At 43.2% G+C, this 24,534-nt stretch overlaps 1 protein-coding gene across 1 annotated transcript in view; it reads left to right on the forward strand.

Moving 5' to 3' along the window:
* Positions 1 to 24,534, forward strand: part of LOC120910433 (microsomal triglyceride transfer protein-like) — a 176,641-nt gene that overhangs the window by 12,994 nt on the left and 139,113 nt on the right. The window contains exons 3-5 of the mRNA XM_040322192.1: positions 1,319 to 1,456; positions 9,987 to 10,094; positions 17,132 to 17,248. Coding sequence (XP_040178126.1) covers positions 1,319 to 1,456; positions 9,987 to 10,094; positions 17,132 to 17,248 — 363 coding nt within the window. The remainder of the gene's footprint in view (positions 1 to 1,318; positions 1,457 to 9,986; positions 10,095 to 17,131; positions 17,249 to 24,534) is intronic.

Below are 24,534 nucleotides of genomic sequence, written 5' to 3' on the forward strand. Positions count from 1 at the left end.
ATACTCTGCAATACCCCCCATACTCTGCAATACCCCCCATACTCTGCAATACCCCCCATACTCTGCAATACCCCCCATACTCTGCAATACCCCCCATACTCTGCAATACAACCCATACTCTGCAATACAACCCATACTCTGCAATACCACCCATACTCTACAATACCCCCATACTCTGCAATACCCCCCATACTCTGCAATACCACCAATACTCTGCAATACCCCCAATACTCTGCAATACCCCCAATACTCTGCAATACCCCCCATACTCTGCAATACCACCCATACTCTGCAATACCACCAATACTCTGCAATACCCCCAATACTCTGCAATACCACCAATACTCGGCAATACCCCCCATACTCTGCAATACAACCCATACTCTGCAATACAACCCATACTCTGCAATACCCCCCATACTCTGCAATACCCCCAATACTCTGCAATACAACCCATACTCTGCAATACAACCCATACTCTGCAATACAACCCATACTCTGCAATACCACCCATACTCTGCAATACCCCCAATACTCTGCAATACCCCCAATACTCTGCAATACCCCCCATACTCTGCAATACCACCAATACTCTGCAATACCCCCAATACTCTGCAATACCCCCAATACTCTTCAATACCACCAATACTCTGCAATACCACCAATACTCTGCAATACCACCAATACTCTGCAATACCCCCAATACTCTGCAATACCCCCAATACTCCGCAATACCTGCTAATATGACAGAAACGAGAATTTATTTTTTATTTTTACATAATTTTCAGTGTTTTTTCTTTTATAGCGCAAAAAATAAAAAAAACAGAGGTGATCAAATACAATCAAAAGAAAGCTCTCTTTGTGGGAAAAAAAGGACACAAATTTCAGATGGGCACAATGTTGTATGACTGAGTAATTGTCATTCAAATTGTGAGAGCACCGAAAGCTGAAAATTGGTCTGGTTAGGAAGGGGGTTTAAGTGCCCAGTGGTCAAGTGGTTAAATGACGTTTTTAAAAATGGCGTTTTTTTTTTCATCACAAAAAACGACCGTGTGTATGCGGCATAAGACATTCATTCTGGAAAATGCTACCAATTCATAAGAAACAGTGCTAGTAATGTCCCTAGGACAGAAAGAGGCAGTAATCTTAAATAATGATTTCTCAAAAACGTGCATTAATGTGCACCAATGAACAATGGCAGCTTTTGGAAGGAGATGCTGTAACAAAACTATTTAAAAATATGTATTACCGGTCATATTGTCTTACATACAAAACTGGTTTGTAAAGTAACTTCCAGCATTTTTTTTTTCACTTTTAGTTCAACAATTTTACTTACATAAATAAGAAAAAAGCGATTCCTAACAGAAAGGAGGATACTACTGCTCAACACCTAAAAGAAGATGTGAAGACCAAAGGCTTGATGTTACCCTTTCTGTTCCACTGGCATGCTGGGAAGGTAAATTGTGAAGTGATGATGGACGCTCTCTTTCATCATTTATTTTTGTATTCTAAAATTAGTTTAATTTTAAATATGCATCATTGCCTGTTGTAATGATCATTAACTGACTCCCGGTGATATAACATTGCTGAATTCCTTTCTACAGTAGTGATCTAGTGGTGGAAAGTAGTGATCTAGTAGCATGTGGACAATAGGATGATACAAGAGTGCATTGCAGCAGCATGGAGCAAAAGCTATTGTGATGATTGTTGCAGATAGGAGATTGTAGTGATGTAAAGCTAGTCAGTGAATAGAAAGAGATACCGTATTTATCGGGGTATACCGTGAGCCGGCGTATAACGCGCACCCCAAGCTTAGAAGGGAAGTTTAGGAAAAAACTTACATTTTGGATGCTCAGCCTTGTCGGTGTCCGTCTGCTGTCGGCGTCCATCGGCGGCCTTGTCCGGCATTCGTTTGCGGCCTTGCACGGGGTCTGTCCAGCCTTGTCGGTGTCCGTCTGCTGTCTTGCCCGGCGTCCATCGGCGGCCTTGTCCGGCGTCCGTCTGCGGCCTTGCACGGGGTCTGTCCAGCCTTGTCGGTGTCCGTCTGCTGTCTTGCCCAGAGTCCATCGGCGGCCTTGTCCGGCGCCCATCTGCGGCCTTGCGCGGGATCTGTCCAGCCTTGTCTGTGTCTGTCGCGTCCGTCTGCCGGTCCATCCAGCCTTGTCGGTCTCCGTTGCGTCTGTCTGCGCGACGGAGGTTGCAGCGTTGTGTGTTTGAGTTTGGTGCCTCGGTCGAGCTGTGCAGAGCCGGATTTCTGGTGTGTTCGGCTCCTCTCGGCTTCTCTCAGCGTGGCTGCGAGCGGAGCCGAGCATGGCCTAGCTGAGTGCGCAGTACACTCGGCTCGGTCTTTGTCGGCGGCGCTCAGAGACAGCGGGGATCGGCGTATAACGCGCACTCACGATGTTCCCCTGATTTTAAGGGGAAAAATGTGCGCGTTATACGCCGATAAATACGGTATTATATGGTCATCAACGTGTATCTTACAGCCCAGAATGGATGGGATTTGTAGAGCCCTTAAAGCAGAGTTCAACCCAAAAGTGGAACTTCCACTTAATCCACTTCTTGCTCCCTTACATGCCACATTTTCTCTGCTCAGTGAACAGACATACAACTACCTTTTCTTCATCAGTGATCTGTGTCTGCTCTCCCTCCTCTGAGTCACAGCACAGCAGATGTGTTTATCATCCCGATTCCTCCTACGCTAGGGTGACCAGACATCCCCGCTTTCCGGGGACAGTGCCCGGATTAAGGACACTGTCCCTGGACCAAGTCTGTCCCCGGTTTTGTCCCCAGACTGGATTTGAACAGGGGCTGGGGCAATTTCAGTCAGTGCAGAATTAAAAAACACATTCTGAATTGCCCCCCCCCCCCCCCCCCGCTCTGCCGCTCTTACTAGCTTAGAGGGGTGTATTTTTTCCCAATATCTGTGCCCCTTTCTGATGATCATGTGCTGGTAAGAGCGGAGAGATTATTTCTTCAATTTCGGGTGCATGCCCATCCATCTCCGCTCACACGTTCTTCTGCCTTGGCTCAAGTCCCGGCCAGCTGAAGATGCCTTCTCCGGTGGAGTGATCTTCCTCCACTCCCCACCCAGTAGTAGCCGGGGCCCGGAGAGTGAGACTTGCTGTGAGGCGGGTGGCGGCGGGGCGATGGGCAGAGAGTTGCTGATTGCCACCTTACTAGTAAACAAAAAAATATGTCCCCAGATTTAATTTGAAAAATCTGGTCACCTTATCCTACGCCCAGAACTGGCACACTTTGACTTGTATATATTGAAGCAGAGACTGACCATCATTTATTTCACTGTTAGGGAGAATCAGCGAGAGAGTGCGGCAGGACCAAAACCTCTTAACAAAAAAAGAATAAGGGCCAGATCCAGAGAGAATTACATCCGCGCAGCGTATCAGAGATACGCTACGCCGCCGTACCTTACCTGGCGGAATTTCGAATCCTCAACAATTTTGCGCCGTAAGTTACGGCGGCGTAGTGTATTTCTGGGGGCGGAATTCAAATCGGCGATTAGGGGGCATGATTCATTTAAATGAAGCACGTCCCCGGGCCGAATGAACTGCGCATGCGTCGTCCTGAAATTTCCCGCCGTGCATTGCGCTAAATGATGTCGCTAGGACGTGAGTTACGTCCATCCCTATTCACGGACGACTTACGCAAAAAAAAAAAAAAATTCAAATTTCAACGCGGGAACAACGGCCATACTTAACATGGCAAGTCTATCTATACGCAGCAAAATACCAGCTTTAACTATACGCCGGAAAAAGCCGACTACAGACGACGTTAGAAAATGCGACGGCCGCGCGTACGTTCGTGAATCGTCGTAAATCGCTAATTTGCATACCCGACGCGGAAAACAACGCAAACTCCACCCAGCGGACCCCGAAGTATTGCATCTAAGATCCGAAGGCGTACGAAGCCGTACGCCTGTCGGATCTTACCCAGATGCCGTCGTATCTTGGTTTGAGGATTCAAACTAAAGATACGACGCGGGAAATTTGAAAGTACGCCGGCGTATCAGTAGATACGCCGGCGTACTTGCTCTGTGGATCTGCCCCTAAGGTTCTAGAAGGATGCATTGCCCAAACTAAAATGTGCATTAGGGAACAGATAGGTAAATATAGAATGTTCAAAATCAGTGACCAATGAGCATACAGAGATCAATGAAAGCCTGACAGATTTTCTAATCCCTCTCCACTCAATCAAAACAAAATAAAAAAAATGTTTGTCCTTATTCATACCATAAAGACTTCTGCTGCCCTTTACACAATCCATAAAAGATGTGTAAAGTCTATTTTACCACAAGATGGCAGCTGCACACCTATCTGAGAAGGACCTTGCTGTCTGTAAACCAAGCTTTTATTTTCTTCCTACAGTACAAAAGAGCTTTCTAAGGGCTCAATTACACCACATTTCCCACATTCACGTTGCAGGACCACATGTGTGTTTACAGGCATTTGTAATGCATTTGTGATGCGTTCTCAAGGCATTTGCGGCCTGTTTATAGTGCGTTTTTTAGGATTTTTTTTTAGGTTTTTTATTTTGTTACATAAATTTGTGGTGCATTCATGTATGTTCCGATACATTTATATGCAAAAAATGCAGTATGCTTTACTTTCTTTTTAAAATGTACATGAAAGCGCTGCAAAGGTGTAAACTAGGCTAATTCAACTTTATTAATTTTTCTTGCTCATCTGAAGCTCGTTTAAAAATGCTTTTGGCTGCATCTGTTGTAAATGAGCCCTTAAAGTGTTACTAGACCCACAACAGTAAAATCAGTCTGTATATGTAGTAAAGCATGCGTGTTATACTCACTGGCCCGGATTCAGGTAGATTTGCCCCTTATTTGCGGAGGCGCAGGGCAGCGTATTTGCCCCGCGCCCCCGCAAATTTACTGCGCTACCCGCGATTCACGGAGCAGTAGCTCCGTAAATTGCGTGTGCGCTGTGTAAACTTGCCCTGCGTAAGGGCGCCTAATGTAAATGATCCCGTAGGGGGCGGGAATCATTTAAATTAGGCGCGCTCCCGCGCCGAGCGTAGAGCGCATGCTCTGTCGGGAAACTTTCCCGACGTGCATTGCGGCAAATGACGTCGCAAGGACGTCATTTGCTTCAAAGTGAACGTGAATGGCGTCCAGCGCCATTCACGAATCACTTACGCAAATTACGTAAAATTCGAACGTCGCGACGCGGGAACGACGGGTATACTTTAGCATTGGCTGCTCCTGCTATTAGAAGGGGCAGCCTTACGCTAAACACGCCGTACGGAAACGACGTAAATTGTGTACGCAGGGCTCGCGCAACATTGTTAATCTGTGTTAGTATGCAATTTGCATACTATACACTGTGCACAATGGGAGCGCCCCCTAGCGGTCATCGCTAGAATGCAGCCTAAGATATGCGTGGCATAAGAGCCTTATGCCATGCAGATTTTAGGCTGCAGTCGGCGTTACGATGTTCCTGAATCAGGAGCATTCGTAACGCCGGGGCAAGTAAGCAATTGCGCTGTGTAACCTATGGTTACACAGGCGCAATTGCTACTTGAATCCGGGCCATTGTGGAACCTAAAGGGGTTAATTCTGCACATTGTGTAAAAATGTTGTTTGATCCTGTCTTCTCTGATCTTCCCATTCTTCCACTGTCCTCAATCCCTCTCCTGGTAAGACAGAGCCTTTTGAGTCACTGTGCACATGGTCAGTTTGGTGTGTACTGCTTTAGTTTTTTTGTCTCTTGGGAGGGTGCATGTGATCAGCACAGGGCCAATCAGCACTGTCCGGGGTCCTGCAGCCTCATAGGACAGTCAGAGAAGAATTAAAACTCCTCCTACACACTTTAACCAAACACTAATAGAAGTCACAAGACTGCTATGTACTGCTGATGAGAAAGGGTATTTATAATTTTATATGTACTAAAATGTTTGCATTTCCATGTTCTGTGTACTGTGAGAGACCAGATGTAGTGAATGCAGGGTCCTGGGTGTAGTAACACTTTAAAACAGAAGGTACAGTATCTCACAAAAGTGAGTACATCCCTCAACTTTTTGTAAATATTTTATTATAACTTTTATGTGACAACACTGAAGAAATGACACTTTGCTACAATGTAAAATAGTAAGTGTACAGCTTGTATAACAGTGTAAATTTGCTGTCCCCTCAAAATAACTCAACACACAGCCATTAATGTCTAAACCGCTGGCAACAAAGGTGAGTACACCCCTAAGTGAAAATTTCCAAATTCGGCCCAAAGTGTCAATATCACATGGTTGTTGTCTCAGAAGGAAGCCTCTTTTAAAGATGATGCACAAGAAAGCCTGCGAACAGTTTGCTGAAGACAAGCAGACTTAGGCCCCGTACACACGAGAGGATCTATCCGCTGGAATTGATCTGCGGACCAGTTCCAGCGGATAGATCCGCTGGTGTGTACATCCCAGCGGATCTTTTTCCGCTGATTTTTTTCGGGCCGACCGATTTCCAGCAGATACAAATTTCTTAGCATGCTAAGAAATCTATCCGCTGGAATCGGCTTCAGCGGATCGATCCGGTGGTCTGTACAGACTCACCGGATCGATCCGTCCGATTCCCTCCCTCGCATGCGTCGTAATGATTCGACGCATGCGTGGGTATCCTTATATGACAGCGTCGCGCACGTCGCCGCATCATCATCGCGGCGACGTCGCGACACGTCATCGCGATGGGATTTCGGCGCGGATTTTGATCCGATGGTGAGTACACGCCATCGGATCCAAATCCGCGGATCAATCCTCTCGTCTGTACCCGGCATAAGGCCCCGTACACACGGTCGGTTTGGTCCGATGAGAATGGACCGAAGTTCAGTTTCATCGGACCAAACCGACCGTGTGTATAGGCTATCGGTCTGGTTTCCTTCGGTCCAAAATTTCTAAACATGCTTCAAAACCGAACCAATGGACCGCTGCCCCATCGGACCAAACCGATGATTAGTACAGAAAAGCATTGGTTCAAAACCTGCGCATGCTCAGAATCAATTCGACGCATGCTTGGAAGCATTGAACTTCGTTTTATTCAGCACGTCGTGTGTTTTACGCATCCGCGTTCTGACCCGATCGGATTTTGGACTGATGGTGTGTACACATATCAGGCCGTACGGCCACTTCAGAGGTGAACCGATGAAAACGGTCCGACGGGCCAGTCTCATCGGTTTGGTCCGACCGTGTGTACGGGGCCTAAGATCATGGAGTACTGGAACCATGTCCTGTGGTCTGATGAGACCAACATAAACTTATTTGGTTCAGATTGTGTCAAGCGTGTGTGGCGGCAACCAGGTGAGGAGTACAAAGACACGTGTGTCTTGCCTACAGTCAAGCATGGTGCATGAGTGCTGCCGACACTGGGGAGCTACAGTTCATTGAGGAACTATGAATGCCAACATGTTCTGTGACATACTGAAGTAGAGGATGATCCCCTCCCTTCGGAGACAAGGGCCACAGGGCAGTATTCCAACATGATCACGACTCCAAACACACCTCCAAGATGACCACTCTCTTGCTAAAGAAGCTGAGGGTAAAGGTGATGGACTGACCAAGCATGTCTTCAGACCTAAACCCTATTGAGCATCTGTGGGGCATCCTCAAATGGAGGGTGGAGAAGCGCAAGATCTCTAACATCCTCCAGCTCTGTGATGTCGTCATGGAGGAGTGGAAGAGAACTCCAGTGGCAACATGTGAAGCTCTGGTGAACTCCATGCCCAAGTGAGTTAAGGCAGTGCTGGAAAATAATGATGGCCACAAAAAGTATTGACACTTTGGGCCCAATTTGAAAATGTTCACTTAGGGGGTGTACTCACTTTTGTTGCCAGCGGTTTAGACATGAATGGCTGTGTGTTGAGTTATTTTGAGGGGACAGCAAATGTACATTGTTATAAAAGCTGTACACTCACTACTTTACATTGTAGCAAAGTGTAATTTCTTCAGTGTTGTCACATGAAAAGATATAATAAAATATTTACAAAAATGTGAGGGGTGTACTCACTTTTGTGAGATACTGTATATACATGTTCTCACCTCTAAATACCCCAAAAAAACAAGGTGTTTTCCTTCATTGTAGGACAGTGGAAATAACTATGAAAATATTTCCTACACCCCTGTGACCAAATGTACGTCTTGAACAACTTATATACTCAAGGCCAGTGAAGGGTTCTGTATTGGAAGAATGATTTAAATGGAGAAGCACAGAACCCTCGGGATCCCCGATCACAGATGGGGAATCTACATATATATTTGGTACACCCCCAAATGGAAGCTGGAAGCCTTCATATATTTACAGCTGTCCATGTACCAATTGCCAAAAATGTTTTTTTCTCTTTGGCACCTCCTTTTGCCAAATATAACAATACACTTCCGGAAGGTTTACCCCCCCCCCCCCTCTTCATGACCAGGCCATTTTTTGCAATACGGACCTGCGTTACGCTAACTGACAATTGTGCGACACTGTACCCAAATAAAATGTATGTGCATTGTTCCCACAAATAGAGCTTTCTGTTGGTGGAATTTGATCACCTCTGTGGTTTTTATTTTTGTTTGTGCCAAAAAAACTAAAAAAACAACTGGCATTTAAAAAAAAAAAAAAAAGTTTTTACTTTCTGCTATAAAACATATCCAATAAAAAAATTGAAAAGGCCAATATGTATTCTGACTACATATTTTTGGTAAATATAAATCCCAATGAGCTTATATTGATTTGTTTGTTTGATTGGAGTAAAACTGTGCGGGCGTAACGTATCTCGTTTACGCTACGCGGCCATAAGTTTTACGGGCAAGTGCTTGACTCACAAAGCACTTGCCTGTAAAGTTGCGGCGGCGTAGTGTAAATTCTCCGGCGCAAGCCCGCCTAATTCAAATGATCCAGGTAGGGGGCGTGGATCATTTAAATTAGGCTCGTTCCCGCGCAGATCGTACTGCGCATGCGCCGTCCCTAAAATTTCCCGACGTGCATTGCGCTAAACGATGTTGCAAGGACGTCATTGGTTTCGACGTTAACGTAAATGGCGTCCAGCGCCATTCACGGACGACTTACGCAAACAACGAACTTTTTTAAATTTCAACGCTGGAACGACGCCCATACTTAACATTGGTTGCCCCTAATATAAAAAGCTACGGAAACGTTGTAAATTCACTGCGTCGACCCCGCGTACGTTCGGGAATCTCACGTAAATAGCTAATTTGCATAGACGACGGGGAAAACGACGTCGGCGACACCTAGCGACGGGAAAAAAATTGCATCTAAGATCTGACAGCGTAAGAGCCTTACGCCTGTCAGATCTAATGGATATCTATGCGTAACTGATTCTAAGAATCAGTCGCATAGATACGCCGGGCCAGATTAGGACTTACGACGGCGCAAATGGCGTTGCGCCGTCGTAAGCCCTTTGAGAATCTGGCCCATAGCGTCTGCAAACTATGGGATATTTTTATTTTTATTTATTTGTTTACTAGTAATGGTGGCAATCAGCGACTTATAGTGGGACTGCGATATTGCGGCAGACATTCTGACACTAGCTGACACTTTTGACACTTTCTGGGTACCAGTGACACTAATAAAGTGATCAGTGCTAAAAAGCGCTGTCATTCTACTAATGACACTGGCTTGGTAGGGGTTAACATCAGGGTGATCAAAGGGTTAACTGTGCGCCTAGCCAGTGTTTCTGTGTACTATGGGGAGGTTCTTTGACCAGGGGAAGGCATGGATCTATGTCCCTGCTTTGCAGGAACACAGGATCCATGTCTTCCCTCCTGACAGAACGGCGATCTGCCCTGTTTACATAGGCAGACTGCTGTTCTGCCTGTGTACCGTAGGATTGGCGGATGCCAGCTCAGCTCCCGCTACCTGGAAGAATAAAACTGCTATAGGACAGACCTTAAGCAGTTAAACAGATTAATGGCCCTTTGAAATGATAGAGTCGTTTTGAATTCCTGTATAATAATATAAATGTAATATTTTTCAGGTGATTGGATTGTACAGCACAGGGGAAAACAACAATCATGTGTTGGATTTAAAAAGAGGACTTGTCAGTTTATTCCAGTTTAATCCTCAGCCTGGGACTCATTCCGAGGTAATATTACAGTTTACAGTACCTACCTTGCTATGTTACCTGAAGGTGAAACTAAACATTTTTTTTTAAAATAAAATAAACGTAATATGATTAAATATAAGTAAAATGTACCTTCTATCTCCCTCTTCCTTTGTTCTCTACAAGCCATGGTATACTTGATATTTTTGAAAAAATTTATGTAAAAATTAGTTTGGTGTCACTTTAGGGAGATATCTCCAGAAAAGATCTATTTCCATCCATAATATTTTACATATTGTTTATTTTTTCTTGTATTTAGCCTGTTCAGCTTCAGGTACTATTGTTTTTATTGTTGTTTTTAGGATGTGTATTTTTTTTTTTTTATCTTTCCATTAATATTTCTACTACTATGTTTTTTGTTTTGTATATGTATGTAATTTGTTTATAATGTTACAAAAATTTGATGTACATATTAAACAAATAAGTATGCTGATTTTCATCTACCCATTGGCTTAGTGCATTAACCACTTGCTTACTGGGCACTTTAACCCCCCTCCTGCCCAGACCAATTTTCAGCTTTCAGCGCTGACGCACTTTGAATGACGATTGCGCGATCATACAACACTGTACCCAAATTACATTTTTATATATTTTTTTCCCACAAATAGAGCTTTCTTTTGGTGGTATTTGATCACCTGTGCGTTTTTTTTTAAATATATATATTTTTTATATTTTCTTATAAAATTTTGCAAATGGGTAATTTTTCTCCTTCATTGATGTACCCTGATGAGGCTACACTGATGGGCACCGATGGGCTGCACTGATGGGCACTGATAAGGCAGCACTGGTGGGCACTGATAGGCGGCACTAGAGGGCACAGATAAGCGGCACTGGTGACACTGAGAGGTGGCACTGATGGGTGGCACTGAAGGGCATTGATAGGTGGCTATGGTGGGCACTGAGAAGTGGCACTAATAGGTGGCAGTGATGGGCACTGATACGTGGCAGTGATGGGCACTGATGGGTGGCAGTAATGGGCACTGATGGGTGGCAGTAATGGGGACTGATGAGGCATTGATAGGTGGCACTGATGAGGCATTGATAGGTGTCACTGATGAGGCATTGATAGGTGGCACTTGTGGGCATTTATAGATGGCACTTGTGGGCATTGATAGGTGGCACTGGTGGGCACTGATAGGTGGCACTGGAGGGCACAGATAGGCGGCACTGGTGACACTGAGAGGTGGCACTGATGGGTGGCACTGAAGGGCATTGATAGGTGGCTATGGTGGGCACTGAGAAGTGGCACTAATAGGTGGCAGTGATGGGCACTGATAGGTGGCAGTGATGGGCACTGATGGGTGGCAGTAATGGGCACTGATGGGTGGCAGTAATGGGGACTGATGAGGCATTGATAGGTGGCATTGATGAGGCATTGATAGGTGGCACTTGTGGGCATTTATAGATGGCACTTGTGGGCATTGATAGGTGGCACTCATGGGCATTCATAGGTGGCACTGGTGGGCACTGTGGGCACTTGCAGGTGGCAATGACAGGTGGCACTGACTGCACAGAGGAGGCAGATTTGCATCCTTCCTCTTCAGGACCGATGTCCCTTACACATGAGCTGGTGATTTGCTGTCAGCGTGAGAAGAAAAAGAAAACGATTATCGGCTTTTGTTTACATCACATGATCAGTTGTCATTTGCTGACAGCTGGTCGTGTGGTAAGGGGCCATGACCGCCCCCCTACTCGGATCTGTGATCACCCGAGTCTCAGTGACTCGGGTGATCGCAACGCGTCCTCCCGGCATTTGAGGTCCGCGCTGTAGCCGTCATTCAGCTATAGCACGGGCGCCAAGTGGTTAAAGTTCACAAAAAGGGCTAATATTTCCTTTTGTAGTTTTTGTTTCACTTTGCATACTAAAAGGCTTCTGATATTTTTTCATTTGGATAGGAAAATTTTCATGGGAGGCTCATTGATAAGTACAGGAAGTACAGAGCTTTAAATGAGCATTACACTGCAGTATTTGATGAGCTGTCCAGTGCTGAATCAACGTCTCTACAGGATTGCCAATGAATGTCTTTTTTTTATATGTTTTTTTCCCTGTTTTTACTGTAAAACAACAAAAATATATGGAGTGGTTCCCCCTAAGGCCTCATGCACACTGGACATTTTTAAAGCCGCTTCTAGGGGCATCTGCCTTTTTTCCCCCTGCTTCTAAAATCCCCTGCATGTTAGCCTATGTGTCCAGGCATACATAGGGCCGAATTCACGAACGACTTACGCCGTCGTATCTTTATATACGCCGCGTAAGTCAATGGATGCGCCGTCGTATCTATGCGCCTTATTCTCAATGCAAGATACGCCTGAATTTCGGTTTGATCCGACCGACATAAGTCTCCTACGCCATTCGTATCTTGGGTGCATATTTACACTGGCCGCTAGGGGCGCTTCCGTTGATTTACGCGTTGAATATGTAAATGAGCTAGATACGCCAATTCACAAACGTACTTGCGCCCGTCGCAGTAAGCTACGCGGTTTACGTAAGGCGTACGTGCGGCGTATAGTTATCCCTCATAAAGCAGGGGTAAGTCATGTTAGGGTATGGACGTCGGAACAGCCGTCGGATTTCACGTTGTTTGCGTAAGTCGTACGTGAATGGGGCTGGGCGTAGGTTACATTCACGTCGAAAGCATTGAGCCGACGTATCTTAGGGAGTATATGCCAAATTGGCAACCTGAACAAGGAGTGTCTAGCAGGTTCATACTAGGAGATAACTTATTAACACTGTGTCATATCATATACGTAATGTCATAACATGGACAAAATACACAAATATATAAAAATATAGTTTATTGCGTACAAATGACATAGTAACATTATAACATAATAACATGTAAATTCATATTGACGCAATAATAGAAGCACCAGACTTTGAGATCCATATACACATGATTGTAACACAACCATAATACATTGGTACGTATAGGCCAGTAAACCATAGTCTTTTTTAATACCCCCCACCCCTTCCTTTCTTTTGGATAGCCCCATTGTAATCCTATATTACATTACTTTTATAGATGCTGATTTTGCATCTGCTCCTGAAGATTTAAGGTTATCCATGAAACGTGTCAAGCTATATAGATACTATCATGATTTTACAATTCAAGAGTATTACCAATTATTTAATTGACTATGGTTTACTGGCCTACACCAATGTATTATGATTTTGTTACAATCATGTGAATATGGATCTCAAATTCTGGTGCATCTGTTATTGTGTTAATATCATGAATTTACATGTTATTATGTTATAATGTTATTTGTATGCAATAAACTTTATTTGTTTGTGTTTTGACCATGTTATGACATTATGTATATGATATGAGACAGTATTAAAGGAGTTGTAAAGGAAAAACATTTTTTGGCTGAAATGACTGTTTACAGGGTATAGAGACATAATAGTTAACTAATTCCTTTTAAAAACGATTAAAAATAGATAAAAATCAATCATATAATGTACCTGCAGTTTCTAGTTTCGTTTTTGCATGTTGTTTCCTGCTTCTGTGATGTACAGAGCCACAGAGCCAATACTGATTGGTGCTGAGGGGTTTTAGACACACAGTAATCACACCTCCTTGATTAGTGGCCACAGAGAGAAAGCTCCCAGTACTGTGGTTATCAGGAAACAGACAACCAGGAAGTGTGAAGATCAGAGAAGAATTACAGCAACTTGAGAGCAAAAACGAACAATGAGGACATGAAAACAGCACTGCATTAAGGTAAAGGAAGCTACACACACTTTACACCATCTGAACCAAATACGTTTCATCTTGGTCTCATCAGAGATGGGCGCATGAATTACAGCAGCATTTTTTTTAAGCACCTGATTAGAGCCAGAGGCTCTAATAGGCTCTAATAGGCTTCTAAATAGGGTGGGCTCTGTATGCCGAGCATTGCGCTAGGAGCCCAACCAGGTGTGTTTGAATAGCAAATGTATATTCGCTATTCTAACACTGAATCACCTCTACGCCAATCAGCAAGCGCGGGTGTGAGACACGTTTGCCGATTGGCTGAAAGGAGAAGCATTCTGATTGGCCGCCAAGAAGGAGGGAGGAGACAGTAGCTGGCGAGCAGGGGAAGGAGATGCCCACTCGTGATGCCCATGGATGAGAGTCGCGGTATCCACCCATGGCTGAGGTAAGTGCACGACCGACCCGGGAAGGGGGGAGGGGGTGGCGAGTGCACTGTTTACCACCCCCCCCAAAAAAATACCACCAGTCACCACTGATTCTCACTTATCTCTACCTCAACCCAAGGTGCCATGAGAAGCCCTTTTGGTTTACAGAAGCTGCCAGACCAATATTCAGACTCTCCATATTCACTATTGACATACCATTTAATGAAAACAAAAATATAAGGCAAACCAATAAAGAAACCATTGGGCTCCAGGGCCTCGTATCCAATTTCCCAAGAATTAGAAAATAAGGAGACCAGAGACAGACAGATATTCCTAGGAGGTCTGCTATAAACCTGACAAGACTGGAAATATCAGTAAATACTCCAGAATCTAGAAATCGGTGTTAATGAATAATCAAAAGAATTGGTATTTATGTTCAGCTTAGGTATGAGTTAAAGGATCACTAAAGGATTTTTTTTTTTAGCTAAATAGCTTCCTTTACCTTACTGCAGTCCTGGTTTCATGTCCTCATTGTTCGTTTTTGCTTTGAAGTTGCTGTAATTCTGCTCTGATCTCCACACTTCCTGCTTGTCTGGCTCCTTATGAAAAATCTCATGGCAGCTTTTCACTGTGGTCCAAGCTGTGTGTCTAAAGCTCCTCAGAACCAATCAGATTCATTTTAAAAACAAAACACTGCCCTGGATTTGTTTGTTTTTGTTCTGTGGGTCTCTTTACGTCACAGAAACATGAAACCAGTTTAAAAACGAAAGTGAAACTAGAGGTACATTATATGATTGAATTTAATCTATTTTTAAAATGAATCAGTTAACTTTTATGTCTTGTAAACAGTCATTTCAGCAAAAAAAATGTTTTCCTTTAGTGACCCTTTAACTGCAAAGCATTTTGTCTGTAAATTACTATTAATGTGTCAACATTTTCAACTTGTAGTGGTCCAATATAACCAATCAGAAAATGTATTGGGCTTTTTGGTTTACAAAAGAAAAAATATAATTTAAATATGAATTTTTAATAAAAAAGAAATCTTTTATTGCTCCCAGCCTCCTCCAAATCTGCACCTGACTTCCTGTTAGAAGAGTGGCTATATTTGTTCTCAATGGTTCCACTGTATGCAGGACCGAAGCTATCTTCTCTTGCTTACTCCCGAGATTAACTAGCCACATTGGGCTATAGGTTTTGAGATGTGTAGTGTGCATGAAGTGGTACACATGACTGCAGCTTACATGCATTTCTTGTTCCAAACATAAGAAAGTGAGGGAGAAAAGAGGCTGGGGAGCTCAGAGTTCTTTACAAGGAGACAGAAAAGCACTAAAAATCATTTAATGAAACATTAAATAAAAGGCAATTGGTCAGTGTATCGTTTAGTGTCACTTTCTTTGAATGAGACCATGGATTAAGTATACAGGGCACACTAGATCTATGTACCATGTAATCGTGGCTAGGCTATGTAAATTTAAGTATTTCCTAAAAAGCATTAAGTATGATTTAAAACAAACCCTTATTGACCTCTGTAGCTGCAGGCACGTGGAGCAATTAATTTGTAAATTCATAGCAAAAGAGCTGAAGCTGTTCATAGTCATATTAAGTTACAGGGAAGACTTGGTAATGGTAATCTTTTACTTCCAGTGTGACACGTTGCTAGGTATATTTGTAGCAGGCATTTATTAACCACTTCAGTACCGTGGGTGTTTTTCAGATTTGGTGTTTACAAGACTAAAACATTTTTTTTTTGCTAGAAAATTACTTAAAACCCACAAACATTATATATATTTTTTTCTAACACCGTAGAGAATAAAATGGCGATCATTGCAATACTTTTAGTCACACCATATTTGCGCAGCGGTCCTACAAGCTCACTTTTTTTGGAAAAAATTCACTTTTTTAAATTAAAAAATAAGACAGCAATAAATTTGGCCCAATTTTTTATATATTGTGCCCGCTCGTGGCATGGCGTCAAACTTTTACCCTTAAAAATCTCGATAGGCGACGTTTAAAAAATTCTATAGGTTGTATTTTTTGAGTTACAGAGGAGGTCTAGGGCTAGAATTATTGCTCTCGCTCTAACGATCGCGGCGATACCTCACTTGTGTGGTTTGAACACCGTTTTCATATGCAGGCGCTACTCACGTATGCGTTCGCTTCTGCGCGCGAGCTCATCGGGACGGGACGCTTTAAAAAAATATTTTTTTCTTATTTATTATTTTTATTTATTTTATTATTTTTTACACTGGAAAATAAATAAATAAATAAATGATCACTTTTATTCCTATTACAAGGAATGTAAACATCCCTTGTAATAGAAAAAAGCATGACAGGTCCTCTTAAATATGAGATCTGGGGTCAAAAAGACCTCAGATCTCATATTTACACTAAAATGCAAAAAAAAAAAAAAAAAATGGAAAAAAATGTTTCTTTAAGACGCTGGGCGGGACTGACGTTTTGACGTCACTTCCGCCCAGCAGAGCTATGGGGACGGGTGGGGGCGATTTTTCTCTCACTCGCATCCCCACACAGCAGCCGAGCGGACCCGATCGCCTCCGCCGCTACCGACGGCTCCGATAACGGCAATCTCGCGGCGAATCCGCCGCGGAGACCACCGTTATCTTTTACAGAACCGCTCACACTAAAGATAGATACCTCGGTTGTGGCAGCAGCTGCTGCCGTTACTGAGATATCCATCTTTAAAGTGTGGACGCATATATGCGTATAGCGGTCTGGAAGTGGTTAATGTACTGTATGCTGTTCTTTATAAATCGGAGGTGGATGAGTACATGAATGCCATTGGTAAGTGTGCATTTCATTTAGTAAAAGAGACCTTGGTTCAGGAACGTTCCTTATAGTGCTCATCGTATTTTTCTTTATATGTGTACTTTTTCAGGAAGATGCTTTAGGAAAGTGTCAAGTTACTTATAATGTTTCTGAGGACTTCATCAACAAGACAAAAGATCTAAGCAGCTGTATAAGATCACCATTTGGCTATGAGGCAGATCACCAGGTAAGCAGTTGTCTAATACATATATTAGAAACAAGTTTAGCGCTTTATTTGAGAACACGCCCTATAGGCTCACTATGCAAGCCATTTAGGGCCCCGCAAAGCTGCGAAGGGCCCCCCAAATTACTAGAGGCCCCGCCTGGTGAGAAGTCATTTTCGCCCCTTCACCCCGCTTCTCAACTTGCTGGCTGCATGGGAGAAGAGGTAAGAAGTCAGCACCCCCTGCTTCTCAATTTAATGTAAGATGTCATTTCCGACAGCATAACACCCCTTCCCCCCCGCTTCTCAACTTTCTTTAATGTGACATGTCACTGTCGTCAGCGCCCCCCAGCTTCTCATTTTTAATGTGCCATGTCATTTTGCTTAGGGCCCCAGGGAGGTCAGGATCGGCACTGTGAGAACATTATGTAATATTACAAGGACACAAATAAAAGCATCCATACCCAGAATTAACTGTAACTGCTTTGAGGAGTTTTCCTTTGTTCTCAACTCCTAGGTCATTGGTAAGATGCATATGCAAGAAACTTGAAGGGCTGCCAAATGCTACCATGATCTGTGCCTTATTTTGCATGTTAATGTGTAATGGGCTGCCCAGGTACCACAGTGGATCCCAAAAAAATAACGCATATGTACTTTTCTAGCAGTTCAACAAACCGCAACACACAGTGTGTGTGTGTGTGGGGGGGGGGGGGGTACTAAAACTGGTGCACACAGAATCTGGTGCAGCTATGCATAGTAATTAACCAGCTTCTAACTTCAGCTCAATTAATTAAGGCTTGACAATAAAAACTAGAAGCTGATTGGTTACTATTCACGGCTGCACCAGATTCTGTGCGCACCAGTTTTAGTAAATCCCTCCAGTATGTCTCTCTCTCTCCTCTCCCTATGTTGATGGTGACAATGGCATTTTCCCCACATCCCTGGCTTGGTGGATGTGCTGGTCTGTGGGGGATGATGGGGGGACGTTTGGAATCTGGAAGCCACCTTTACAAGGGGCCCCCCAGTTATCGTCTTTCCCCTGACAGTGTCCCTGATTTTCTTAGAGACTTCTAGTGACCCTGTAGCCAGAACCCCCCCCCCCCCCCCCCCCCTGCTGAGAGGCATGTTGAGTCCATTGAATATTTTTTTTTTTTGTCCCAAGTGATTGAATAATGACAACATTTTTTTTTTTTTTTTAAAGTTGTCACTTAATGATATATTGCTCACACATGCCATGGTTATATGTGGAATTTCACCCCAAAATTGCACCCCCCCCCAATAGTTCCTAGTGACTTAGCAAGTGGCTGCCAGTGTGATCTGGGTACCCACAGAGTTCACCACGTCTTTCCACAGTTACTTTCTATGTATTCTTTCTTGCAACCTGTATCTATGCACCAATCAGCTTCCAGTTTTTTTTCAAAGTTTAATTGAACAAGCTGATGTTAAAAGCTGATTGGCTACCATGCACAGCTGAACCAGATTTTTCACCCTCCAGTTTCAGTAAATCAACCCCTGTGTGTCTCTGTGCATTACTACATTATTACTGCATTATTTTATGGGGTCCCCTTTATAATGCACAAAAGACCTTCACCAAGGTTAAGGGTCAACACGTTTCAGCCCTCCCCCAGGGCGTCATCAAGATCAGTCTGTTTTCTATTGAGTGGCGCTTGCAATGCGCTTATTGTGTTACCTTGCAGTACTTCACTATTAGGGATGAGCCAAACACACTCCCAGTATGGGTTGGCAACAGAACTTGAGAACAGGCAAAAAATTTCAACAAACACGCGAACGCCATTAAAGTCTACGGGACACGAACATGAAAAAGCGAAAGTGCTAATTTTAAAGGCTTATATGCAAGTTATTGCCATAGAAAGTGTTTGGGGACCTGGGTCCTGCCCCAGGGGACATTTATCAATGCAAGAATTTTTTTTAAAAACTTAAAGCGGTAGTTCACCCCCCCGACACGATTTTACCATCGAGACAGGCATTGTAGCGCGAGCTACAGTATGCCTGTCCCGATTTTTTTAACCCCGGACTCACCTTGTAATCGGAGATCGTATTTTTCGGCTCCCGCGGGGAATGGGCGTGCCTATGGAGAGGGAGGATGATTGACGGCCGGCCCTGGCACGTCACTCTCCCCGAAGACAGCCGGAGTAGGTCTCGGCTCTTCACGGCGCCTGCGCACAGGCTATGCGCACGCGTCGTGAAGACCAAGCCTATTTCGGCTATTTCCGGAGAAGCGTGACGCGCCAGAGCCGGCCGTCAATCATCCTCCGTCTCCATAGGCACGCCCATTCCCCGGTATCTTCGATCTACGCGTACAAGGTGAGTACGGGGGTACAAAATTCGGGACAGGCATACTGTAGCTCGCGCTACAATGCCTGATTTTATGGTAAAAGAAAAAAAAAAATTTTTTTTCGTCGATAGGGTGAACCCCCGCTTTAAATTTTTTCGACAAATTACGATCGACTCGAGCATCCTTAGTTACTATCCGCTTCTCTTTCTGTTTTTTGGAGCCTCATCTCACCAGATCAATAGGTCACAGGGTTTATGACCCACAGACTGCAAAGCTGAGGGTCCATAAGAGTGTGGCACACAGCACCTGAAATTATCATTGGAGCACTAAAGCACGTTATCTGTTTGGAGCACCCAGCACAATATTAGAGACTGTTTATTATTATCCAATGTAATATATTTGAATGTGTTATATGTGGAGCACTTAAGCAAAATATTTTTCTTGAGCACTTAAAGGGGTTGGAAAGGTTCTTGTTTTTTCACCTTAATGCATCCTATGCATTAAGGTGAAAAAACACCCCACTGTCATGGGCCCCTCAGCCCCCTCGTTTTACTTACCTGAGCCCGTTCACCTGCTGTGCGCATCCCCGGCGCCCTCTTCTCCACGGAGTCTGGCCGTTGATTTGATAGATTGATAGCAGCATCCAATGACGTGGCCGCCAGGGGGCGGGACCGAGTTATACACTCAGCGTCTATGGATGGCAACTGTATGACACGGGAGTTCAGAGGGTGTTAGCTTTTCAGGGAGGAGCCGAGACAGCCACCGTGGGACCCCAGAACAGCAGGACCTGTGCACTCTGCACTCTGTGCAAAACGAACTGCACAGTGGAGGTAAGTATGACATGTTTGTTATTTAAAAAAAAAAAAATCATACCTTTGCAACCCCTTTAAGCACTTTATATTAGCATATGCATTTTCATCTCTGCAGCGCTGTATGTATGTATGTATATTTATCATTTGGTGTTCTAGCACTCTGTTGACAGCTGCTTCAGGTTTATCTCATTATTATTAACCACTTAAGGACCGGACCAATATGCTGCTACGTGGCTCCCAAACAAAATTGGCGTCCTTTTTTCCCCACAAATAGAGCTTTCTTTTGGTGGTATTTGATCACCTCTGCGGTTTTTATTTTTTGCACTATAAACAAAAATAGAGCGACAATTTTGAAAAAAATCCAATATTTTTTACTTTTTGCTATAATAAATATCCCCCAAAAACATATATACATTTATTTTCCCTCAGTTTAGGCCGATACGTATTCTTCTACCTATTTTTGGTAAAAAAAAATCGCAATAAGCGTTTATCGATTGGTTTGCGCAAAATTTATAGCGTTTACAAAATAGGGGATAGTTTTCTTATTTTTTTTTTACTACTAATGGCGGCGATCAGCTATTTTTTTCGTGACTGCGACATTATGGCGGACACTTCGGACAATTTTGACACATTTTTGGGACCATTGTCATTTTCACAGCAAACAATGCATTTAAATTGCATTGTTTATTGTGAAAATGACAGTTGCAGTTTGGGAGTTAACCACAGGGGGCGCTGTAGGAGTTAGGGTTCACCTAGTGTGTGTTTACAACTGTAGGGGGGTGTGGCTGTAGGTCTGACATCATCGATCGAGTCTCCCTATAAAAGGGATCACTCAATCGATGCAGCCGGCACAGTGAAGCACGGGGAAGCCGTGTTTACATACGGCTCCCCCCGTTCTTCAGCTCCAAGGAGCGATCGCAACGTGGCGGCTAGAAACGAATAGCTGCGCCGTCGTCCCGGATCGCTCCTGAAGCCACGGGAACCGCCGCATGTACCGTGGGGGGGGGTCCCGATCGGACCCCCGACCCACGTCTAGGCAGGGACATACAGGTACGCCAATGTGCCTGTCCGTGCCATTCTGCCGACGTAAATGTACATGCGGCAGTCCGGAAGTGGTTAAAAAAAATTGTCATCTAGCGCAAGTATTTAAGTTTTTAGTCTGATAGTTATATCTTGCCTAGCCGACAGGGAGGCTAATGCTTGTTTTTCATTGTGGCTCAAATTGTTTGGCGAATGGTCTCATATCGATCGATCATGCAAGAAAACCTTAATATCCTGCTCTGTTTTCGTTATATACAACTCCACTGTTGCTACAGAAGTAGACGGTGTAACACGACTTTTATTTCTTAAACCCAATTATTTTATAGACAATAGAGCAACAATAAAATTATCCACATTTGACCGCATAAAAAATTAGGTTTTCAACCTGATCTGCCGATTATAATCTATACATATACAAAAAGTCATTCATAACTCACTTATGCCACGTACACACGATCCGAAAATCGGACGACAGATCGTCCGACTTTTTTCGTTTACTAGTCGCAAGGAGAAATTGAATAGGTTACTAAAGTCACGAAAATTCTCATACGTCAGAAAAAGAAATCTTTGAATCGATACTTACTTGGTGGAACGCACACAGTTTGGAATTGTTTCTACACTTTCCAGTCTTTGAAGTAGTCTTATTGGGAAGACTTTTAAACATCCCAGAGCCCTATGAGACCGCTGCAAAATCGATCTTTTCATCTGGTAAGGAGACTAAATTTTCACCTATCGGGTGTCCCTTTTGGTGGAGGATCTTTATTCCAATTTAGCTATATATGAATATCACTTATGAACTTTCTTTCATCTATTCGCTTGGATGTGGATCATGTTTTTTGGACTATTCCTAGCTTGATCTTTTATTTCATTTTTGTCACAGTTTATTTCACCAATTTAGTTTTCATTTTGTTTTTGGTGGTCAATATCAATCCTTGTAGCGCTGTACTATCTCATTATGAAATACTAACCTTAGAACGAGTCAGCGGCTCATTGCAAGGGGAATATTACGGTTTAGGAGATATTTTTTTTACCTACAGCTAAGCCTTATTATAGGCTTACCTTTAGGTTAAAGTTAACAATATGAGTATACAACCACTTTAAATCGATAGTAGTTTGGATTGGTCCAATTGTAGACTCTTTCATGTGTGTAATAATCCCAATCTTTTTCCAATTTCTTTCTCTTCCGTGTCTTCCTGTTGTTTATGAAAGTTTCCATTTTGTTCATACATGTTTTTTTTTGTTTTTGTTACTTCCTCCTGACCCAGCTATATCCAACTGTGCCTCAATGTCCGATATTTGTTTAGTCAGGGATATTTTTGTAAAAATTGAACAGTTAATGTCAAATGAACATTTGTAGATTATTTGAGCAAATCTCGTTTTAAAATCCATATCTTGTGAAAACAAAATAGGCACCAAACGTACACGTAAGCCCCTTGGAATAAATTGCAATTTAAAAAACTTCATGTACCTCCATGGATATTGATCTTTGTAACAGTCTTTCAGGCTTACGTGTCAGTTATACTGATGATATCTGTATTAGAAAATCTTGTGATCCAATGGTGCCTGTACAAATTCAGGAAACATCTTTCTACGTGCAGGAGAATGACCCACTCATAGCCATCTCTTTAGGGATTCCCAGTATATTACCAGTGCTCGTTCCTGGGTGTATACTATTTTACAGGTGAGGTAGACGGCAATACATTTTTAAGTGCAGCAAGCCCTGGATCTTTTTCTTTATATGTATGTATATACACACACACACACAGTTGTGCTCATAAGTTTACATACCCTGGCAGAATTTATGATTTATTTGCCATTTTTATCGGAGAATATGAATAACACAAAAACTTTTCTGGCACTCATGGTTAGTGTTTGGCTGAAGCCATTTAGAATCAGTCAACTGTGTTTACTCTTTTTAATAATGGCAACAGAAACTACCCAAATGACCCTGATCAAAAGTTTACATACCCCAGTTCTTAATACCATGTATTGCCCCCTTTAACGTCAATGACAGCTTGAAGTATTTTGTGGTATTTGTGGAGGAGGCTCTTTATCTTCTCAGATGGTAAAACTGCCCATTCCTCTTGGCAAAAAGCCTCCAGTTCCTGTAAATTCCTTTGGCTGTCTTGCATAATCTGCACGTTTGAGATCTCCCCAGAGTGGCTCAATGATATCGAGGTCAGGAGATTGAGATGGCCACTCCAGAACCTTCACTTAACTCTGCTGTAGCCAATGACAGGATGACTTGGCCTTGTGTTTTGGATCATTGTCATGTTGAAATGTCCAAGTATGTCCCATGCACAGCTTCCTGGATGATGGATGTAAATGATCCTCCAGTATTTTTTTGATAACATTTTGCATTCATCTGACCATCAATTTTGACCAAATTTCCTATGCCTTTGTAGATCACACATCCATAAAACATCAGCGATCCACCTCTGTATTTCACAGTAGGAATGGTGTACCTTTCCTCATAGGCCTTGTTGACTCCTCTCCAAATGAAGTGTTTAGGGTTGTGGCCAAAAAGCTACATTTTGGTCTCATTACTCCAAATGACTTTGTGCCGGAGTGTTTTAGGCTTGTCTCTGTGCTGTTTGGCATATTGAAAGCAGGATACTTTGTGGCATTTGCATAGTTATGTCTTTCTTCTGATGACTCGACCATGCAGCCATCTTTCTTCAAGTGCCTCCTTATTGTGCATCTTGAAACAGCCACACCACATGTTTTGAGAGAGTACTGTATTTCACTAGAAGTTATTTGTGGGTTTTTCTTTGCATTCCGAACAATTTTCCTGGCAGTTGTGGCTGAAATTTTAGTTGGTCTACCTGACCGTGGTTTGGTTTCAACAGAACTCCTCATTTTCCACTTCTTAATGTAGAATTTGAACACTGCTGATTGGCATTCTCAATTCCTTGGATATCTTTTTATATCCCTTTCCTGTTTTATATAGTTCAAATACCTTTTCCCGCAGATCCTTTTACAATTGTTTTGCTTTCCCCATGACTCAGAATCCAGAAATGTCAGTGCAGCACTGGATGAAAGATGCAAGGGTCTGTCAGAAGTCCAGAAACTCATTGGCCTTTTACACACACACACACACTAATTACAAGCAAACAGATCACAGGTGAGGATGGTTACCTTTAACCCCCTTGGCGGTATTC

This window comes from Rana temporaria, chromosome 8 (assembly GCF_905171775.1).
Source record: "Rana temporaria chromosome 8, aRanTem1.1, whole genome shotgun sequence".
In the NCBI taxonomy this organism is placed as follows: Eukaryota; Metazoa; Chordata; class Amphibia; order Anura; family Ranidae; genus Rana; species Rana temporaria.